Raw genomic sequence first — 23,209 nt, 5'->3', positions numbered from 1 at the left:
CTGTATGACAATCCCACAAGGTAGGTGTTATCAGCCCCATACAACATCATTCAGTTTCAGAAGTTGGGACTTACCCAAGGTCACATAACTAAAAATGGCAGAGCTGGTGGGACCCCAGGATGTGAGCTCCTACCAATGTTCCCTGCTCCTTCGGAGAGGATACCCTTACCTCAGTCCTGAGTTGGCAATATGATATATACCTAACTGGGAGGTGTACATGATTAGGAACAGTTAACTAAATGAAGGAATGACACTCTCCACCTTCTTCAAACATATTCAAGCTTACAGCAGAAGCTTAAATATACATGGGAAATGTTTGCAAAGAATATATAGTATTTTCAATATATACCAAGGCTGCTCAAAAATATATTCATTTTTCTTTTTTTTACTCAACATTAACTTTCTGCTTGCCATGCCAAGTGCTAAGGATGTATAAGGGCACATATTCCCTGCCTTTAAGGAATTCAGTCAGATGGGGAACACAAAATAAGCACTTAATCAGCATGTACACAAGCACTCTAATATGTGCACAGTAGGTGTTCGAGCTGTACACTGTAGGCCCACAACTGATGAATAACTTGATGACCCTCAAATGCAGTAGATGCCTGATGTATGAGCTAAGTACTGGTTTGATACTCAAAGTAGTTAATAATAAACCTACTCAGAAACCGCTCACAAACATGTACACATAGTAGGTACTCAAATTCACGACAGGAACTGTACACAACAAATAAAACCCCCTTGCCAAATATTTGCTAAGTACACTGTAGGCTCCCAAATGGGCAAACACTAAGTCTTCCCACGGTGGGCACTGGTAGGTGATAAATATACTGTTGCTAAAATCCGATAGTTAAAATATATATAATACTCTCAGACTATTTTGTAGGGGGATATGTCATAAATGCGGACACAATAAAAGAGCATACAGAACAGTTGAAAGTGTTCATTAAAATGCTGACAATGACTCTGGGGTTGAGAAATGGAAGCCCCATCTCTGAGAGCCCCATCTACACGCAAACTCGGACAAAATAAATATTTCCTTCCTCTCCTCGGGACCCAGGATTCTAAAAATCCGCAATCCCTGGGGAGGGAGCAGCCTCCCGGCTTTCTTGTTTCAAAGCCCTAGAGCTATCAGCGCCTAAAGCTGGGAGCTCTGTACGTTTTTCCCACCCTGCCGGCCGGCAGAAAGGGGCCTCTTGCAATCAGGTGCCCGAAGCCGCCCACTGGGGGCCACACCGGAAAGACCCGGGAGAAGGAGAACATGTTGGGGCGGGGCTCGCTCCAGGGCTGAGGTCATCGAGGAGGTACCAGTTTGGGTCCACCACCCACAAACGCCAGCTCCTCTTCCGGTTTGCTTTTATAACGCGCATGCGCACCACTGGCCTTTAAACGTGCACCGCCGGTCCATCCGGAAAGAGGATCCGGCAGTTATTTACAACTTTGCTCCTCCGCCGCTGAGGCGGACTATTTTCTTTCAGTCTGGGAGTCACTTTTGAGTTCCCCCTTCCCGATAGGGAACCCACGCCTGCCTATTCAGCTCAGTCCCCAGGAGATAAAGGCTTCCTAGGGCTCGGTCTCACGCAAGGTAGACGAGGCTCGGAGGGCCACCCCGCGGAGGGATTCGGTTTGTTGTGGTGAGGGGAGGGGGGGAGACGCTGACAAACCAAGATGGCGGCGGCGGCGATGAAGGCCCCGGCGGTTGGGAGGTAACTGTGGTGGTGAAGGCAGTGGTAGTTGGGAGGCAGCGGTACAGTTTGGAAGGAACGGAGCAAGACGAAGAGGCGATAGCCGTAGCGTCAGCCTGAGCCTCTGAGAGCGTGGCAGCTACACGCCCCCTGGGCCCTCGGCGGGCGGCGTCCGCCCCGCTTAGGGCCTAGTCTCCGAGCAGTGCCTCGGCTTCATACAGCGGTGTCCGCCATGAGCCCTTAAGGGCGGTCCGAGCCTTCCAGTCCTAAGACCCACCATGGAGCCGGGGTCAGACGACTTCCTACCGCCGCCGGAGTGCCCAGTGTTCGAGCCTAGCTGGGCGGAGTTCCGAGACCCTCTCGGCTACATCGCGAAAATCAGGCCCATAGCCGAGAAGTCGGGCATTTGCAAGATCCGCCCACCCGCGGTAAGGCCCTGGGCTGGTGGTTGCGGGCGGACAGGCCGGGGATGAAAAACTAGGATAGCGGGCGGAGAAGTTTTGGGGCGGAGGGCAGCTTGAAGTGTGAGGAGATAGGGTGGCCGGGACCGTTGTGGATGCTACGCAGGTGGGAGAAAGGGTACTGGGGCCAGGGGTCCTTTCGTGAGCTGAGGGCCCCTAGTCAGAGACCCACACCCCCACTCCCACCTCGCCCTTCAGAATCAGTGAGATTCAAGACAGGGATGCTTAGTGGCCCGGGGAGAGTTCACGGAGAGGCTCCCCGCACATTTCTTGGTTATCCCAAACTGCCTAGGTCAAGGCTGCACTAAATAAGGCTTTTTTCCCATTTACTGGTATCACTTCTCTTAAGGCAGGCAGCATGGTGTAGTGGGAAGATCACAGCTCTGAGTTCAAAACTCCATTCTGCGGCTTACCAGCTGTGTGACCTTGGACAAGTAACGTAATCTCTCAGAGCCTGTGAAATAGGTCCCGTGAATGCTTATTTCGAGAATTGGATGAAACTAGGTAGCGTCTGTGTGTAATAGGTACTAGATAAGTGGTAATTATTGTGACTGTGAAGGTGTTTGATGTGGTCATTGGTTTGCTCCTATGTGGGTTGACTCATATTTATTCAAACCGTGCCAGGCCAGTTCAGTCTATTTATGATAATATTCTGGCCTGGTAGACCAGTCAGGAAATCAGTCTCACAGGGAATATTCTGTCTGGCTCCCCTGAGATGGTTCAGGGAATTGTCCCCTTCTTTTCCCAGTTGAAGGTGCTATCTGGGCCCTTCCTGCACATCACTTCTCTAGGCTTGACTTCTATGGAGAGTCTTGGATCAGTCAGCTTGGGGTGGGGTATGATTTCTACTCGGATCTGTCCCAGGATGTAGGAAGTCCCAGAGGATAAGCTATTCTTGGTCTCCCAGAAACAGAATGGACCTATGGAAGTCTGCCTCCTTTAAAACACTTGATTCCCAGAGGTCAGGGACAGAGGGCATATCTTTGCTCCTAGGCCTGGCTTCAGGCCAGGAGGAGTCCCCCAGGGGCTAGGATAGGCTGCCACCTTGCTAGCATGGAGGGGAAAGGATATATGTTGTTCAGTCACCGCTTGGGGTTCCACCGGCAGGAATTGAATTTGTCTGGAACAGGGTGTTTTTGAGTGGGTGTCTCCTGGCTGAAACCGGATGGGAAACCTCACTGCCACCTGAGGAGGGCACCACAGGCCTTTTTATTCAGCTTGGTGCTTTCTGGTGCTCAGCCATAGATCTAGGCTGGTTTCAGATGGATCCTCTGGGAGGTGTTGGGTAAGCTAATTTCTTCCTTGTTGGAATCTGGCCACAGTTCTCTGAGGTATCCTTGTCCATGGTGAGGGAGTGGCAGTGGGTAGTGAGAGGTCAGTAAGGCTAGCAGAAAGGAGAGGCTGGAGTCCTGGGCAGCCTCAAGAAGGTACTCCCTGAAGTGGCCTGGCAGGCGTGTGGGAAAGAGGCATATCTGACACAGGGGACAGTTGAGATTTGAATTTCCTATCCCATTTTTCTATCTTGGACTTCTTGGGGCAGGCTGGCCTCATGCAGGTATTGTTACCCTTCCTTGGGGGACTAGGATTGAGAAGTGTGACATGTCCCCGGGGTGTGTGTGTTTGTGTCTGTCTCTGTCTGTCGTCCTTCCTGCAGGGGGCCATCCTTTGTTATGCTTCTCTTCTCTCCCAACACCGTGTTTCCCTCCAATCCTGGAGACCTGGCTCTCTCTCCGGTTTTGTTCTGTTTTCCCCTCCCGTGGGGCTGCTGCTAGGCCTCCTTTAGGCATCTGGGACTTCTGGCTGGAATTTAAAGCACTCACCCAAGTGGTGCTTGGGCCAGGGTGGGAACCTTTGTATGGGCGGGTGCTTGGAAATTGGAAGTTTGCCTGAGGAAGGGTGGGAGAAGGGTGATTGAGTTCTGAATTGCTGGTCAGGTGACTGCTACTCTTGAGGAAGATGGGTGCAAGGAGAGTGTTATTATCCTGGAGTAGACCCAGGGGAGCTTGGAAGGGCCTTGAATGTAGCCAACCTTTTTATCACCATTCTGATAATACTCACATACTGAGTATTTGGCACACAGGAGTATGGGACTAAAGGCCCGATGAGTGAACTTTAGGTCCCAGGAGAGCCAGGCAGGGAGATTTGCTGGACCTTCCCCAGCTGTCTGTTGCAAGCATAGCTCCTGCTCTAGGAGTCCAGTCCTGCCATTTCCTGTCAGGTTGCTTGGTGGTTGCACTCATTCTTACCTAGAATTTGATTCAGCAGTTAAGAAAGGTGCCTGGAGTTTTGGGTCTGAGCACCTCTCTACCTGTTTTACCTGTACTGAGGGGAGTGAGTGCCTTACTGATGGGAGGCGAGAGGGCATGGGGAGCTTGTCTGGGCTTGAGCCATATCATTTTAGGGTTTTATTTTGTTTTATTTTGAGTTCCCTGTGTTTGCTACCCGCTTTGGGGAAATGGGGGTGGGGACTATGTGTGCATGCAAGTATGAGTCCTCTGGCCCTTGTTCTAAAAAGTGTGCACACAGAAGACTCCAGCTTTTTTATTCTCTTTTACTGTCCCCCTCCCCCCTTCTATATGTATACATGTGTGCATGAACACTGATAGCCTGGTGTAGTGCAAAGAGCCTTGGACTGGAGGTCAGAAGACGGGTGTTCTAGTCTTGACTCTACCACTAACTCAACGTATGATTCTGGAGAAATCACATTACTTGTCTGGGCCTCACTTCCCCATTTATTAAATGAGGGCAGTAGGCTACGTTACTCCGGGTGCTTTTTATCACCCCATCAGGAGTCAGGGCTCTGGGGAGGAGAGGACTGACTACATGGGAGGTTGTGGGGGTGGGGTGGGGGACGGGTGGGGAAGGCATTGGGGAGGAGGCTCTTCACAGCTGCCCTTTGGGCAGGACACAGCAAGCTCCAGCTTGGCAGGGCAGAGTCTCCCTCACCTTTATTATCACCTGACTTCTCTCCTCCTCTCCAAATCTTCCCAGTCTTTATCATGGCAGTCAGTGGGGCATCCCAGCACTTAGGATCCCCCCCTTCCCACTTCTTCCCCTTTCTCTTCCTGTACTGGGCAGGTGTTTGAGAGAGGACCCCCAGGAAACCTTTCTGACCAGGCAAGTGGTGCAGATTCTTGCTCCTTGTTCCTTGCTCTTCCCTGTAGTGTCTGTCCCAGACCTTTAAAACTGAGAGAACAGACATTAAAGACCCAAACCTTTAAATCTTGCCCAAATTGGAGCTGAGCTACCCTGTATGTGTATTGAGTAGTGGGGTCAGCCTTAGATGTCAAGTCTTAGTGATGGTTCCTTTGAATAACATTTTCATTTGAAAACTAGTTTAACTTTTTCATATTAATCTTATGAGGAAACCAGGGCAAGAGTTCACATTCCTATCTTATAGTTGAGAAAACAGGTTCAGAAATGTAAAATTCCGTAACTAGTAAGTAGTGGAGCTAAAACATGAACCCAGGGAGTTCCCGTTGTGGCACAGTGGAGACAAATCCAGCTAGAAACCATGGGGTTGCAGGTTCAATCCCTGGCCTCAGTCAGTGGGTTGAGGATCCGGCATTGCTGTGAGCTGTGATGTGGGTTGCAGACGCAGCTTGGATCTGGCGTGGCTATGGCTGTGGCGTAGGCTGGTGGCTCTGGCTCCGATTGGACCCCTAGCCTGGGAACCTCCATGTGCCTTGGATGCGGCCCTAAAAAAGACAAAAACACACACACACACACACAAAAAAAACCCATGAACCCAGGTCTTCTGACTCTAGGTCTGTGTGCTTTCTGGTACTTCCAGACTGTGTGTCCTACAGCACATGCCTAGGGAACGAGTGGTTAATGTGAGCATAGGGAGAGTTTGAGGTCAACTGTTTTGGGCCCCATCTCTCTGTTTCTTAAAATCTTCGTACTGTACTGTGAGGAGGGACTCAGACATTTCCCATAGTATGTGTGTGGGATGTTGGGTATGGTCTTGAGGGGCTCCTAAAGCCCAGTTGTGAGTTGTGTGCTGGGGTTGAGTGTTTGCTAGGTTAAAAGATCTGGAGTGGCTGGAGGTCTGGGAAGGCATGAATGAATGCTGAGCTGCATTCAGTGTCCTCTGGTCTTGCATTGTGCTGGAATAACCCTACTGCCCTTCCTTCTGTACCCACTCAGGACTGGCAGCCACCGTTTGCTGTAGAAGTGGACAACTTCAGGTTTACTCCCCGAATCCAGAGACTGAATGAACTAGAGGTGAGAAGACTAGCAGCTGGTGGTGGGGTTGGGAGAATGGGTACCTGAGCTCTGATCCCACTTCCCTCCCACCTTCTCCAGCTACAGTACTTTCCCTAACTAGGCCTTTATTCTGTCTTCTGTGAAATTGCCTGGAGGGCATGGAGGAAGCTTTAAAGCTCTGAATATAACCAAGAACAGGGGCATTTAGCATCCCTGATCCCAAAGCAGAGTATGTACCTTTTCCACAAAAGTTTCCTTCTGACGTTCCCTTTTAAACTAACCTACCCTACTTGGGTCAGCAAAAGAGAAATATGGTTATGAGACTAGCTGAGACCCTTTCTTGCTTGGCCAGCTGAATGTGGCCTCATCTGTCCAGTTCATTTATAGCCTTCTGCTTCCTACCTTCCTTCCATGGTGTTTGGTAAGATGGGAGATGAGGTGGATGGGCGGGAACAACGTAAGAATTGGTCTGTCTGTGTGGAAGCTGGAATGCTTACAAACTTGGATAGAGTGTTAGGCAGGTAGGCTCTTCCCTCTCCCTTGTGTTCTGTGCAGGAAGTCCAGGCCCTTTGCATGGGTATGGTGTGGTTCTCCACTAAGGGCTTGATAATGCCACAGGGTAATGAGAGTAGATGCCCTTAAGCCAGTTCCAGGTAAAGTTCTGGAGTTTTCCATGGAAGATGTAGGTTAGAATTATGCTATCACTCCTCTCCCTCATTAAAATGTATTCACAAGCCTTACTATATGCCTGGGGATGTGTTTGAGTATTAAGCCCAACCGAATACCCATAACTTAAAAGTTTACTTGTCTTCTAAACCACAGTTCCTCAACTTTGGCACTATTGACATTTTGGGCCAGATAAGTTTTTTGTCGTGGAGGCTGTCCTGTGCATTGTATGATGTCTGTCAACATCCCTAGCCTCTACCCCATTAGATGCGTTGGTACCCTCTCCCGGTTATGGCAACCAAAAATGTCTCCAGGCATTGCTGAAGGTCCCCTGGAGGGTGAAATCACCCTTCATTGAGAATCACTGTTCTAGAGTCAGTCTAGGTGCTCTTCTGGTCAGGGCAAAAACCTCTTATAGAGGATACAAATTCCTAAAATAAATGTATTTGACTAGATCTGTTAGGGGTATAGCTAGGGCAGGGTGTCACCTACCATGGGCCAGGGACAGGTTTTCTAGAGATCATGCTGGCTAATGAGGGGGAAGGCCAGAAATGAGACCAGGGTTGGAAAGCTAAGGGGTTGAGAGAGAGCAGGGTTCCTGGCCCCTTAGGGGTTCACATAGCAAAGAAGCCATAGGATGTTTCTTTCCTCAAATAGACCTTACTTTTTCTCATCTGTGAAAGAACTGCCCCTGTTTCCCCCAATGGGATCAGAGCAAGGTAATAAATGTAATGACTTACTTATAAGTTCTCCCCAGAACTAAGACTTCTTGAACAGGGTGAGGTGGTTATAGACTTGGGGCCATGGGGAGCCCTTCTTGGGTCGGTCACTGAGATTTCAGAAAAGCATGGTACACATGCCTTGTTCCTAGGGACCTTTGGCCCACGTTGGGTCCTGGATAGGGCAGATGCCAGTGCTGCTTTGGTACACACTTTTAGTTCTTTAGGCCACTCTGGCGTTAGTATGCATTCCCACCCTTCAGCCACCATGGAACAAATTTAATGGCGTATATGCAGAGCTGAATGTTCTCTTTTGGAGCCTTCATTCTCTGAAACATGCAGAGCTTAAATACAGTTCTAGAGTTTTCAGGGGGCCTTCACTGTTCCTCTCATAAGTCTGCCCTTCTGGGGTAAGTGGACTGGACAGTTATTTTATTTCTCTTGTAATCAGAAAATGGTCCGAGAGTAGAATTGACTTACTCAAGACTATACAGCAAATCATTAGAAGAAAAGCAAAAACTTGAGGTATCTTAACATTCTTGGTACCTGCTATGTGACTTGAGGAAGCAAGGACTCTCTGTAAAAGAAATTGATGATACTCACACAGCCCCGTCAGGGAGATTGAAAGAGTACATATGTAAGGTGTTGGCTGTTGTGACCTGACCTGCTCTGTTTGGGGACCATGGGCTTCTCCTCTTGACTGGAAGGTGGCAGAGATGAAAGGTGGGCTAAGCACTGCCTAGAGTTGGGGATCCAGTTCACTGGGAGAGGCCCCGGGTAGTAGACTGCTCTGTATCTCTTCTCCTCCCCTAAGATTAGGCCAGAAGACAAGGGTCAGGTAAAGGGGAGGCCAGCCTCTCTGAGCCATTTCTTCTCCAGGCCCAGACGAGAGTGAAACTGAACTACTTGGATCAGATTGCCAAATTCTGGGAAATCCAGGGCTCCTCCTTAAAGATTCCCAATGTAGAACGGCGGATCTTGGACCTCTACAGCCTCAGCAAAGTAAGAACAGGTTTTTCTCAAACCCTTCCCCACCCCACACCTTAATATCCTTGGTATTCTGGGGGCCCCCTTGGTTTGGATATTGGATCTCTAGGCTGCAATGGAAGGGGCACAGCCCGGTAGCACACAAGCTGTCATCAGAACTTCTTGGCATCTCTTGCTGCAATTTGAGTCTGAGTGGTGGAGGTAGGAGGGGGTAACCCCCAATGAAGTGAGGGGCTGGAGTTGTTTTCATGTCCTTTCTGCAGGCCTACTCCCTCATGTACATACACACAGCACATCCATGTCCTTCCTGCTTGTCCTTACAGATCGTGGTGGAAGAAGGTGGCTATGAAGCCATCTGCAAGGACCGTCGGTGGGCCCGGGTGGCCCAGCGCCTCAACTACCCACCAGGCAAGAACATTGGCTCTTTGCTACGCTCTCACTATGAACGCATTGTTTACCCCTATGAGATGTACCAGTCTGGAGCCAACCTGGTGGTAAGGATGCCAAACCAGGGTGGGGTGGGAAGAGGCTTTCCCCTACTAGATGCAGATTTCCACACTTGTCCTTTTTTTTTTTTTTTTTTAATTTAATTTATAATATTGTATTAATTTCTTCTATGCAACAAAGTAATTCATTTATACATACATATTCTTTTTCATGTGCTTTTCCATTATGGTTTATCACAGGATACTGAATATAGTTTCCTGCCACACTTGTTCTTAGTGGAACTGGTTCTGTGGACTGGAGACCTGGAGAGGTCTGGGAAGAGATGAAGTTTGATTTAGTTGGGGAGATGGTTGAGGGGAGGTGGTTGGAAGGAGGGATAGCATAAATAAAGGCATGAGAATTCTCAAAGTGTGTGCTGGTATCTGTGGTAAACACCAGTTGAGTAGGACCTATTGGTGCAGGTTGTGGGGAGGAGGGTGAAACCAGAGCTTTGGTTGCCATTGGGCGAGGGTAGAAGAAGTCTTTGCTGTTAGGGGCTGGGGCCCCCTGCCCTGACCCTTACCCCTTACCTGTCCCCAGCAGTGCAACACACGTCCATTTGATAATGAAGAGAAGGACAAGGAATATAAACCCCACAGTATCCCCCTTCGACAGTCTGTACAACCCTCCAAGTTCAACAGTTATGGCCGACGGGCCAAGAGACTGCAGCCTGATGTGAGTATTTCCCTTCTTCTAACTTAGAACTTTGGAGGTAGAGTCCTTGCCCTCCCTGTGGCCGAGGCCCTGTTCCCTGGTCCACTCTCCCTTCTCTCGGTTCTAACAGTAGTGTGCCTCTCTCAGGCTTCCCTCTTGTTCTTCCTCTATTCTCAGCTGAGCGTCTGGGCTGGGTTTTGTTCGTATAATATCTTTTCTATGTCTGCTGTTCTTGCCTGTCTTGTTCCTTTCTTGACTCACTCTGCTCAGAGGGGTAGAATTCTTTCTCCTTGTACTATACCCTAGCTTCAGGCAGAAGCTTATGTGCCGGCATTCTTCTAGACACTGGAGATACAACAGAGAACAAGATAGACACTGTCCTTGGGCTCAGCAAAGCATGTAATTTACCAGATCATATTAGTCACTGCCGCTTAACTGGTAGCGTCAAGCACTTAGATTTCTTTATATCCTCAAATCCCCTTGTAACTGTAATGTGGGAGTTAATATTCTCACTTTACAGTTGGAAAAACTGAGATCCTCTCTTATTTCCTTTCCAATAGAGGGATGAGGAGGGAGTTCACTTATCCCAGTCTCCAAAAAGCAATCTGAATTCTTGCTCTGGCCCACCTATGCCCCATACCTGCCATGAGCTCAGGTGATATATGTAGTCCCAAGCTATTGTTCTTTTAGGATGGGGCAATCTGCCCCAGATAGCAGTCTTGATTCATCTCCTTCTTTCCTTACAGCCGGAACCCACAGAGGAAGACATTGAAAAGAACCCTGAACTGAAGAAGCTTCAGATCTATGGGGCAGGCCCCAAGATGATGGGCCTGGGCCTCATGGCCAAGGATAAGACTCTGCGGAAGAAAGGTGAGGCCTGGCAGGCTGGGCAGTGTGAAGAATGGCCTCTCATAGGGAGAGGAGGTGGCCCTGACTATTCAGACCTCCTGAACTGTAGAGTCATTTCTCTCTCTCCCAGATAAGGAAGGGCCTGAGTGCCCCCCAACAGTAGTGGTGAAGGAGGAGTCAGGCGGGGATGTGAAGGTGGAGTCAACTTCACCCAAGACCTTCCTGGAGAGCAAGGAGGAGCTGAGTCACAGCCCAGAGCCCTGCACCAAGATGACCATGAGGCTGCGGAGGAACCACAGCAATGCCCAGTTTGTAAGGACCCAGCCCTGACTTCCTAATGTTCTGCTTCTCATCCCTTCAACGAGCCTTTCCCCAGCATGGCATTGGACCAGGTTGCATTAAGCAGAAAAGTGGGCCTGGTGGGCCCTGCCCTCAGGTAGCTCACTTAATTGGGGAAACAAGGCCAACTCACATGGAACAAAGAGCAAGAAAGGGTGATCAAGTGCTGTCAACATGAAGTGCTGGAAGGGTGCGGAGAAGGAGACTCCCTCTCCATTGCTTCAGGATAAAGTCTAAGCTTCTCATTACCATGCATGATCCAGTCCCTGCTGACCTCTAGCCTCATTCCCCAGCACTGCCCACCTCACTCTGCTATAGCCACACTGAACTACTTGTAGGTATGTTTGTTTTTTTTCCCCCAAGATGTGCCATGCTTTCTTTTTCCCATCCTATGCACATGCTGTTTCTTCTGCCTAGAAGCGTTTCCCTTTGTGCTCTGCCCCATAGCCAAATTTCAGTTTACCATTAGGTTCCAGTCAGTTTCGAACGTCACCTTTTCAGTGAAGTTCTTCCTCGGGGCTGTCTCTACTTATTTCCTGCTGATTCAGATGCTTCCTCCTTTAGGTTCCCATAGTACCCTTTTGTAGGCTGCTATTGGCAGTGTCCACACTGTCCTTTAATTTTTATGAACGTGTGCCTCTAGAGTACTGCATGCCTTTAGAAGGCAGATGCTGGAGTTCCTGCCATGGTGCAGTGGGTTACGAATTTGACTGCAGCAGTTTGGGTTGCTGCGGAGGTGCAGGTTCTATCCCTAGCATGGTGCAGTGTGTTAAAGGATCCAGCGTTACTGCATCTGTGGCTTGGGTTCAATCCCTGGCCCAGGAACTTCCATATGCCACAGGTGCAGCCATTTAAAAAAGAAAGAAAAGGCAGATACCATGTCTTATTTATCACTGTACTGCAGAGTCTGGCATAATGTTGAGCATAAGTATTCAGTGTTTATTGAATGAATAAAAATGAGGGATTCAAGACTGAATGATAGACTCTGCTGTCAGAGCTCTCCCAGTTTATTTGGGGGAGATGGTACATGCACGTAGTTAAACTCCAGAGCTAGCATGACTGACCTGTATAGGGCCATGAATCAGCCAGCCAGCAAGTACAGTGGGTTTCTAATGGAGATCTCTGTGGACTAGGTTACTGTCTAGAGGAGTCTGGTGGTTGAAAGGCTGCGCAGGGCTTAGGTTAATGAACTGTTGCCTCCCTCCCCTGGCAGATTGAGTCGTATGTATGCCGGATGTGTTCCCGAGGGGATGAGGACGACAAGCTCCTGCTGTGTGATGGCTGTGATGACAACTACCACATCTTCTGCTTGCTGCCTCCTTTGCCTGAGATTCCCAAGGGTGTTTGGCGGTGCCCAAAGTGTGTCATGGCGGTAAGGACTTCCTAGCCCCAGTCTTTGCCTCATAGGCTGTCTTTGCCTTTCTTCATCTGGTCTTAGAGCAGCCTCCTAGCTCAGCCACAGGCTTCTGTTTGGGTCCCTAGGGTGGGGCTAGGATAGAGGCACAGCTTTGGGAGAAAGAAGAGGAGGACACTTACCCTGTGTTCTCTGGGAGCTCTCAGACCACCTGGGGTTGTGAGAGTAATGATTAGACATTGTATGTGAAGATGTATAATCAAATGTTAAGTTGTGTGTTCAAAAACTCAGGTGTAGAAGTCCAGAGGAAGAGGAAGATGACTGAGGGTAGTAATAAGAGAAGGTGTCAGCAATGAGATTTGGAGGACAGGAATATGAAGGAAAAAATGTTATTTTGATTTCCAAGTTCTGTATTCTTTGTTTCTTTTAGAAAGCTTGGAAAATAGACAAATTACGTATCATCACACCACCTAGAGACAGCCATTATTAATAGTCTGGTATATTTTCTTCTCATCTTTTCATTATTGCATATATATAACTATCTTATATAACAAGTTTGGGATCTTATTGCACATTTTCATTTGTTACTTTATAATCACTTTTCTGTATAATTAAATTATTCACGGGTATGATTTTTTTTTTTCCTTGTAGGGGTCCCATCATGTGGGTATAATGTTTAGTCGTTTTCCTTCTGTTGTGATAATTAGATTGGTTTGCAATGCTGTAGACTTTAACTACATGAGATGGGCAGGCTTTCTAGAGCCCTTGGTGGGTGGAGGGTTGCAAGAGCAAGGGTGGATGGGGAGAATGTACCTAGTACAAGAGAGGCAGCGGGGAAAGCAGGTGAAGCAGCAGTGAGGGCTAAGAGCCTGGGAAGTCTGCCAGGTCTGTTTCATGAGCCTCCTACCTTCCTTCATCCAAATTCCGGGTGCTCATCTCTATCTCTCTGGATTTCTGGAGAGTAGACATCGATATAGTCTCTTGCCCTATCTTAGAGAGACAGCTGTGGTCTTAGAGACCAGGTGTGCATGTGCATTCACACAAACACAGACAGATGAGGAAGGAGACCAGGGCAGTGTGTAATGGCCTTAGTGGTGGGGATTCCTTTAGGGAGGAGTTTGGATACCAGCAGTATCTTGACAACAAAGACTATCAGCTCTTCTTGGTTTTCTTCTCTAAGTGGCGGTGGGTCAGTGGACCAAATTGGCATTGTTTTCAGACAGGAGCAGGAGGTCTGCCTGACTCTGGGGTACACATACCTCTCATCTAAAACCGTGAGCTTTGGAACAATTGAGTTAGACATATCCTGTCTACTGAGACAGTAAAGAACAGGAATAGTGTGGAGTTTGACACTGGAAGCTAGTGCATTAGTTTCCCATCCTCCAAGCTACTAGAGTATTTGGTGACATGTTCCCAGGCCTGTAGTTCCAGTCTGGGCATAGAAAAACCTCTCTAAGCATTGTATAAACTCACATTTTATCTCGAAAGAAAAAGTGGCAGAAGAGCATAGGGTAGTATGTTTAAGTCAGAGCCCGTGGTTTAGATACTAAAACCCTGAAGGAAGAGTAAAACCATGGTAGAAATACGTGTGGGGAATGAAGAGACCGGCTACACAGAAGTGCTAGGAGAAAAAGGTAGAGCTATGACATGAGGCCTGCCTCAGGGGCCTTCAGTACAGACCTAGGGCTGTTCTCCCTCCTTATTCCTACCCCCCATATTCTAGCTCCGCTTTTGAGGATTCTCCACCTCTATGCCTCTGCCTTGGTGACATGTTCTCCTTTGGGTTTCAGGAGTGTAAGCGCCCCCCCGAAGCCTTTGGCTTTGAGCAGGCTACCCGGGAATACACTCTGCAGAGCTTTGGCGAAATGGCTGACTCCTTTAAAGCCGATTACTTCAACATGCCCGTACACGTAGGTGATGGAGGGCTGGGGTAGTGTCAGGGCTAGGGTCGTAGGTGTTTGGTGCCTGATGGTCTTAGCTCTCCTGGGTCAATGGGGCCAGGACGTGATGAGCCGTGGTCATCTGCTACCCTTGTTTCCTAGATGGTGCCCACAGAACTCGTGGAGAAGGAATTCTGGCGGCTGGTGAATAGCATTGAGGAAGATGTGACTGTTGAGTATGGGGCTGACATCCATTCCAAAGAATTTGGTAGTGGTTTCCCTGTCAGTGACAGTAAGCGGCACCTAACCCCTGAGGAGGAGGTGAGTAGATGATTCATGGTTATATGTGAGCTGTGTAAGCTTAGGCAAGTTATTTTAGTATCTGAAAAACGCAGTATCTCTATAGGATAGGGACAGTTATACCTGCCTTGTGTGGTTGCTGTGAGATTTAGATGGGATGACGTATGTAAAGAACACAGTCTAGTATCTAGTATAGAATCTCTTGATATGAGATTGGCTTTTTCTTTTGTTTGTAAAGTGGGGATAGTAGTCACCTCATGAATTTTATAACAAAAGAGGGAGTTGCCATTGTGGCACAGTGGCAACAAATCCAACTAGGAACCATGAGGTTGCGGGTTCGATCCCTGGCCTCACCCAGTGGGTTGGGGATCCTGCATTGCCGTGAGCTGTGGTGTAGGTTGCACATTTGGCTCGGATCTGGAGTGGCTGTGGCTGTGGCGTTGGCTGGCGGCTATAGCTTCGATTCGACCCCTAGCCTGGGAACCTCCATATGAAAAAAACCCAAACAAACAATTAAATGAGAAAGTATGCGAACGTGCCTGGCAGGGTTCCTGGCTCATTCATAAAAAGTGTTCAGGGACTGGGATTATAAATGCAGGGGAAAAATGAGGGCCTAGGCCTGTTTTAAGGGGAAGTGTGCATTTTTGTCCAGAGCAAGGGCTTTTAACTTGCAGGTATTTGGTGGATAGGTATATCTGTAAACCTCCCTAAAATTGAAGTAAAGTGAAGTGAATTGAAATTTTGTGTGTATGCATTTGAGAGAGGCAGGGAGAAAACCTGTAGTATTTCTTAGATGTTTCAAAAAGGTCTGTGGCTTCAAAATTAAGGTTCCCTGGGCTAAAGATCTCAGCATCTTAGCAAAACCCTCATCCCTTTTCCACAAATACCTCACCTGACAGGAGTATGCTACAAGTGGTTGGAACCTGAATGTGATGCCAGTGTTGGAGCAGTCTGTACTGTGCCACATCAATGCAGATATCTCTGGCATGAAGGTGCCCTGGCTCTATGTAGGCATGGTCTTCTCAGCCTTTTGCTGGCATATTGAGGATCACTGGAGTTACTCCATTAACTACCTCCATTGGTGAGTTGGGGTCCTGGGAAGCCAGGGAAGCAGTCAGGGTGGGGCTCCTTCTGTACCACAGGTGTGCCCACTCTGACTGTCCCCTTTCTATTTGGCCAGGGGTGAGCCGAAGACCTGGTATGGGGTACCCTCACTTGCAGCAGAACATTTGGAAGAGGTGATGAAGAAGCTGACACCTGAGCTCTTTGATAGCCAGCCTGATCTTCTGCACCAACTTGTCACCCTCATGAATCCCAACACCCTCATGTCCCATGGTGTGCCGGTGAGTACCCAGGAAACAGGAGCAAGGGGTAGGAATGAGTTAGTGATGACTTGTGGTGGTAGTGGTGGTGATTGTCTGGAATCTACCCCTGTCTCTTTCTCATTCCTGTTCTTTCTAAATTGGACTATAGGTTTGATGGCTCTAATAGAGACCCAAAATAATAGTGATTAGATATACAATGTGATGATGTGAGCTCTGGGCCAGGTGTTTGAGAGCAGCGCCTTAGGGAAGGCTTCTTATCACATCTACATTCCAGTCAGTGGGAGAGGGAAATGTAGGGGGGACCAGGCAAGACAAGTCGTCTTAACTTCTAAAGGCATACATCATTTCCATTCATCTCCTGTTAGTTACAGCTTAGTCACATGGCCACATCTAGCTATAAGGAAAACTGGAAAATCTAATTTTTATTAAGGATGGTCATGTACCAGCCACAAATTGGAAGTTATGTTATTATGAAAGAGGGTAAGAATAAATATAGGAGGACAACTACCAGTCTTTGCTGTACCCTCCATATTGTAGCCATTCTCCAAGCAGTAGGTAGGTCTTTTTACTTATTTAACAGATCACAGGTCTGTGGTGGTAATTATTTTGCAATATATAAGTGTATTAAATCAACATGTTGTATACCTTAAATTTACACAGTTATTATATGTCAATTATATCTCAGTAAAGCTGGGGTAAAAAAGTAACCTTTAAAAAAGTGCCAGTATCTTTCAGCATTTAAAAAAAGAAAAAAAAGCTGAACCCAGAGTCCTGGCTTGTCCTGTTCTCCTTCTCTATGGACTTCTCTCCCATTCAGGGTATACAACCTGGCTACCTATAAAGGGCTTTATATTCCAGGGAATTTCTAAAATTGAATAGCATCAGCCAGTTTTCTAGTATGAATCTTAAAACAACCTGATCAACAATCCTGTAAGAACAGGGGTGAGTACCTCTGCTTTGAGTCTTATTCTCTGCTGCTAATCCTTCCCCATCTCCCTCAAACATGCCTGCCCCAGCAGCCTTGGCTGTCCTGCCACTTAGTCTACTTAGTCTAATGCATGGGACATGGTAGATAGTCAGTACTCTCTGAATTAATTTCTCCTTGAAATCCCTGGTCATCTGTACAGTAGGACTGTGGACTAGCTCAAGTGGTCCTCACCTGAATTTCTTCTCACCGTCAGCTTGTTTTGGTATACTATATAATCTGTGAGTAGTATTTTTTATTACATATCTTAGTGTTACTAATCAAAGATTAGGGTATCTAGGTATTTAGAAGAAACAACATTCTACCACAGTTGTGGCCACCTTCCTCAAGAGGAAGTGAGGGGGAGTATCCTTTCCCTTTCCACCTCACTCCATTCAGTAATTACAGGGTTCGAGATGTGAAAATGATCAAGGACCATGAGCTTCTCAAAAATAGACACTGAGTCTGACCTTCCCTTAGACTCCTTTCTTCCTGACCCACAGCATAGCATCAGTTCTTTTCCACAATATCAAGGAGACTTGTAAGAGTAGAACAAGGTTCTCCTTAAGGATCCATACAGCTAAGATCCATATATTTATACATAATTATAATTATATAAATATGTAGCTATTTAATCCTTACCACATTTCAAAAAAACTTTTATCACAGACTTTTAGATATGTGTCCTTTGTTTCCACCTCCACAGCATTTCTCCTGCTCATGGCTCTAGCCAGCTGCTGCTTTACCACCCTACTCTCTGTCTGCCCTGCCCTTCCTATAGGTAGTTCCCAGCATCTCCAGGCTTTTTGGACCTCAGAGTATCCCCTCAATCCAGGGCATCTGATTTTCATATTCACATGTTGGCAGATTTCAATTTAGCCAGCTGGAGCTCCCTCAGAGCTATCTTTGGCCACCTACCCCCACCTCGCCTGCCTTCCCCTTTGGTGAGAGAAGGCCATTTCTTTTTATAGATATAGATATATGGTGTGGGTATTAATTTCAGTATCAAGGAAACATCCCTCTTTCCAAAAAAAATGGAAATAGATTATCTCTACTTCTACATATTGTTATGTTTCCATCTTTTTTATGTAGATTTTGACATAGTAGTGATCAGTGTATGGAATTTATAACCTCTTTTGTTAAGTTTAATGATTTAAAATGGCACTAGCCAATTGGTAGCCGCTAGCCACATGTGGCTCTTGCACACTTGAAAAATGGCTAGTCCCAACCGAAAGGTACTGGAAGTATATATAAAACAAATGTTGGATTTCAAGATGTAGTATGAAGCAGAGAATGTAAAATATCTCATTAATACTTATAGTATAGAAATTACATATTGAAATGATAATATAATGGATATATTAAGCTAAATAAACCATATTGAAGTTGGAGTTCCCATTGTGGCATAGGGGAAATGAACCTGACTAGTAAACCATGAGGCTGTGGGTTCGATCCCTGGCCTCACTCATCTTTAACCCTGGGTTAAGGATCCAGTGTTGCCAGGAACTGTGGTGTAGTTTGCAGGCGTGGCTCGGATCTTGCAGTGTTGCTGTAGCTCTGGCATAGGCTGGCAGCTGTAGCTCCGACTCAACCCCTAGCTTGGGAACCTCCATATGCCACAGGTGCAGCCCTAAAAAAAAATATTGAAGTTAATTTCACCTGTTCCTTTTTACTCTTTTGACGTGACTACTAGAGAACTTAAAAGTACATATGTGACTGACACTGTAATTTCTTTTGGACAATACTGGTCTAGAATGATTTTTGCTTCCTCTCCATGAACTGTTTATAACCATCTTTTTTTGAAAAACACCTTTATTGCAATATAATTTCTATACCGTAAATCACGCATTTTAAGTGCATAGTTCAGAAAATTTACAGTTGTACTACCATCACCACAATCCAGTTTTAGGACATTTATGTCACCCCCAAAAGATCCCTTTTGTCCTTTTGCAGTCATTCTCCATTCCAATCCCTGGTCCCAGGCAACTACTAATATGCTGACTCTAAAGATTTGCCTTTGATAAATAGTTTATATAAGTGGAATAATATGTGGTCTTTTGTGTCTGGCTTTTGACTTAGCATGCTTTTGAAGTTCATCCATGTTATAGCATCTTTCAGAACTTCATTCCTTTTTATAGTGGAATAATATTATGTTGTATGGGTATACTACATTTTGTTTGTCCATTCACCAGTTGATGGACTTGTGGATCACCATTTAATAGCTGCAGAATGTGAGTAGAGCTTTTTTTAAAAAAACTGCAAAGGAAATAGTAACATTGTCGAAATGAGGGTGCCAGGAACAATAGGTTCTATTTCTTGCTCTGCTACTTGAGGTCTCTCTAGGACTCAGTTTTCGCATCTATAAAATTAAGGCCAGGACTGGATCATTCACCACATATTGCTACAACTTCCTCTGTGTGCAAGGCCTCTGGTCAACACCCTGAAAGCAAATAAAATAATCCTTGCCTTTAGTCATGTATTGAATACAGGACAGAGGTGAGTAAACGACTGGAATAAAATGATAGAGGTGCTACAAAAGAACAACAGACTGAGTAATTAGGAAGGCGGGGGTGGAGGGAGGATCAGGAAAGCATTACAAATGTAGAGGTGGTGGCACTTGAAGGAAGAGTGAGAGTTTGCCTGTTGGGGCCATGACTTTTATCATGTGGACATGGGAATTCAAGTGAAGAGTTCTCAACAGGGGCATTACATGGTCAGATTTGTATTTTGGCGGAAGACAATTCTAGTGGTTGGTAATGGGGTCTAGTATGGTAATATAAGCAAGAAACGTTGATGTTGCTTCTAAGTAGGAATAGATTTGAGAAGAAAATATATTGGAGGTGGGAACTGATGCATGACCCGAATAAATGTGGGGATTGATTCATGAATGGGAAGATTCAATATTGTTAGGATGTTAATTGTCTCCACATTAATCTAAAATCCTAGCAGAGGTTTTAAATCAACTATATTAAAAAAAATGTAAAAAAAAAAATTAAAATCCTAGCAGAGGAATCATTGGGTTGAAGGGTGTGAATGTTTTAGGTTCTAGGCATATATTAGCAATTTTGCTTTCCAGAGAGCAGGTTATTGGTCCCCTTCCAGCACTGTACTTATTTCACTGTGTCTTCTTCAGCATCAAATGTTCACCTTAAAAAACTTTGTAAGACTTTTGAGTGAAGATGGCAGATTAAACATATACTTAGCTACTTGCATTCCTTACTGAAACTTAGTAAAATGGCACAAAAGGTTTTTGTTTTTTTTTTTTGTCTTTTGAGGGCCGCACCCGCAGCATATGGAGGTTCCTAGGCTAGAGATCGAATCAGAGCTACAGCTGATGGCCTACACCACAGCCACAGCAACGCCAGATCCGAGCCACATCTGCAACCTACACCACAGCTCACGGCAACGCCGGATCCTTAACCCACGGAGCGAGGCCAGAGATCGAACCCGCAACCTCATGGTTCCTAGTCGGATTCGTTTCTGCTATGCCAGGACGGGAACTCCGGGTTTTTTGCTTTTTTTTTTTTTAAAGGTAAAATAATTACAAGGTAGGGAAAACAAGAAAAGAAAATGATAAACATGATTCTTTTTTTTTTGGCTGTCACCGTGGGCTATTGAATCCAAGCTGCATCTGTGGCAACACTGGATCCTTAACCTACTACTCCTGGCCAGGGTTCAGACCCATGCCACTTCAGAGACAGTGCCAGAACCTTAGCCCACTGTGCCACAGCAGGAGCTCCCAATAAACAGAATTCTTGAAACTAGAAAACAATTCCTGCTATGGCACAGCAGGTTAAGAATCCAACTTCAGCAGCATGGGTTTGATGCCCAGTCTGGCGCAGTGGGTTAAAGGATCCAGCATTGCTTCAGCTTGGATTCAGTCCCTGGCCTGGGAACTTCCATAAGCCACAAGTACAGAAAGAAATTAGAAAACAGATAAGGAAACTAAATCTTAAGCCAGTACTGGAACATTGGAGAACCAATCTGATTTATACCTCAGAATCCTCCAAAGGTTCAGTTATCAGTGGTACCAGGCATTGGGGGAGTAAAGATGAAGGGGTAAAGAGAAAGATTTTACTTTTTTATCCCTATATAAGCTGTGGGATCCCCTCCCATTCTGGGCAGCTGGAAATGTGACCCTCCCTTACTCTAGCAAAAGACTGGAGGTTTATTTTTGAAGAGGTTAAAATAGAACATCTCTGGATTGAGGTCTTCTAGGTACAATTGAGGGTGGAGGTGTAGTGAAACTAATAGGATTCATCATTGTATACATACTGAATGCTGAGGTTCCTAGTCATCATCCTCCACTTGGCTCTTAGAACACTGGCAGCCAGACCTTTTGCCTTCAGGAAAAAAAAAATGGGAGAGTTTTTTTTCCAGGCAATCTAGCTGGCTCAAAAGGAAAGACGTTGAGTTTCCAAACTAAATAGCTTCACCCTATAGTGAAGCTCACAGTTGATAAACTTCACCTGTGTACTCAGAACTTCCATTTAGCCTTTTCATTTCTTACTCTTATATATAAGTAGACAGCCACAGAGTAACAGACAACTGAGAAGACTCTAGAAAACAAAATAGAACCAAACAGTAAAAAAGCAGCTTGGACAAACAGAGGCTAGGTAGGGAGAAGCAAACTTCAAGAAGAAAAGGAAAAGAAACCTCAATAATGCCTCCAGAAATGAGCATATATTGCAGACATGAAATAAGAACAAGATACTTGAAGTTCCCGTCGTGGCGCAGTGGTTAACGAATCCGACTAGGAACCATGAGGTTGCGGGTTCGGTCCCTGCCCTTGCTCAGTGGGTTAACGATCCGGCGTTGCCGTGAGCTGTGGTGTAGGTTGCAGACGCGGCTCGGATCCCTCGTTGCTATGGCTCTGGCGTAGGCCGGTGGCTGCAGCTCTGATTAGACCCCTAGCCTGGGAACCTCCATATGCCGCGGGAGCGGCCCAAGAAATAGCAACAACAACAACAAAAAGACAAAAGACAAAAAAAAAAAAAGAAAGAAAGAAAGAACAAGATACTATTTATTTAATTTTTCAGCCACATCGGCAGCATGCAGAAGTTCCCAGGCCAGGGACGTAACCTGAGTCACAGCAGTGACAATACCGAGTCCTTAACCGCTAGGCCACTAGGGAATTCCCAGGATACTTTTTTTCTTTTTAGGGCTGCACCTGAGGCACATGGAGGTTCCCAGGCTAGCAGTTGTATTAGAGCTGCACCTGCCGGCCTGCACCATGGCCATAGCAGTGAGGGCTCTGAGTCACATCTGTGACCTACATCACAACTCAAGGCATCGCCATATCTTTAACCCACTGAGCAAGGCCAGGGATCGAACCTGTATCCCCATGGATACTAGTCAGTTTTGTTATCACTGAGCCACAGCAGGCACTCCCTTTTAGTATTTTAGTATTTTAGAAGAACATACTAAAATCAAAAAAGAACTTTTGAAAATTTTGTGGTAGCAGAAGTGAAAAATTTTTTAAAAAGAGTTTAGAAGATAAACAATTAAGGAAATCTTCCCAAAAATAGAATAAAAAGATAAAGATGGAAAAAGGTAGAGAAAAAATTTGTTTGGGGTTTCAATATTCAAATGATAGGAAATCTGAGAAGAGAAAATAAGTGAAAACTAAAAGGATCAAATCCTTAAGGAAATTGTTCAAGAAAATTTCCATGAACTGAAAGTTTCCACAGTCAAATGGCATACCAAGTACATGAAAGAAAATAGATCCACACTTAGGTATGGCTGGTAAATTTTCATATCAAACACTGGACCAGGAAAGTCCTGCAAGCTTCCTGATAGAGAAAATAGGCTTAATTGAAAGCATTAGAAATTAGAATGGCTTCAGATGTTTCAAAAGCAACATTGGAATCGAAGAGTAAAGCCATGCCTTTGAAATGATTTTCAACTTAGAATTCTACGTGCAGTCAAATTACCAAGTTATGAGAGTAGAATAGAGACACTTAAAAACAAAAATTCTTGGAGTTCCCATTGTGGCGCTGTGGAAACAAACCCAACTATCACCTATGAGGACGCGGGTTTGATCCCTGGACTCACTCAGTGGGTAAAGGATCTGGCGTTGCCTTGAGCTATGGTGTGGGTCACAGAAGCAGCTCAGATCCCTCATTGCTGTGGCTGTGGTGTAAACCAGCAGCTACAGCTCCGATTTGACCCCTAGCCTGGGAATCTCCATATGCCCTAAAAAGACAACAACAACAACAAAAAAAAGAGTGTGGTGGTTGTCAACCGTTAGGAGGCCCGGAGGGAGGTCTTCCTGGATGGAAAAGCACATAGGGAGATAATTCAGATAGAGGAAACATACAGCCGAATGAGG

General features: G+C 46.1%; 1 protein-coding gene across 11 annotated transcripts in view; it reads left to right on the top strand.

Annotated features, from left to right (window-relative positions):
• The first annotated feature begins 1,445 nt into the window (after positions 1–1,445).
• The window catches only part of KDM5C (lysine demethylase 5C), a 34,687-nt gene continuing 12,923 nt past the window's right edge, over positions 1,446–23,209 (top strand). For 2 of the 11 annotated variants that reach the window (XM_047763933.1, XM_047763929.1), the window contains exons 1-12: positions 1,637–2,113; positions 6,296–6,373; positions 8,620–8,742; positions 9,051–9,221; positions 9,757–9,888; positions 10,614–10,737; positions 10,847–11,028; positions 12,269–12,427; positions 14,200–14,319; positions 14,452–14,610; positions 15,489–15,670; positions 15,770–15,932. In XM_047763933.1, the coding sequence (XP_047619889.1) occupies positions 1,964–2,113; positions 6,296–6,373; positions 8,620–8,742; positions 9,051–9,221; positions 9,757–9,888; positions 10,614–10,737; positions 10,847–11,028; positions 12,269–12,427; positions 14,200–14,319; positions 14,452–14,610; positions 15,489–15,670; positions 15,770–15,932 (1,743 nt within the window). In that variant the 5' untranslated portion in view covers positions 1,637–1,963. Of the gene's footprint in view, positions 2,114–6,295; positions 6,374–8,619; positions 8,743–9,050; positions 9,222–9,753; positions 9,889–10,613; positions 10,738–10,846; positions 11,029–12,268; positions 12,428–14,199; positions 14,320–14,451; positions 14,611–15,488; positions 15,671–15,769; positions 15,933–23,209 lie in introns of all 11 variants that reach the window. The other 9 variants (XM_047763927.1, XM_047763937.1, XM_047763928.1 and 6 more) reach the window with 9 other exon arrangements.

This window comes from Phacochoerus africanus, chromosome X (genome assembly GCF_016906955.1).
Source record: "Phacochoerus africanus isolate WHEZ1 chromosome X, ROS_Pafr_v1, whole genome shotgun sequence".
NCBI lineage: Eukaryota > Metazoa > Chordata > Mammalia > Artiodactyla > Suidae > Phacochoerus > Phacochoerus africanus.
This window is presented reverse-complemented; position numbering and strand designations above follow the sequence as displayed.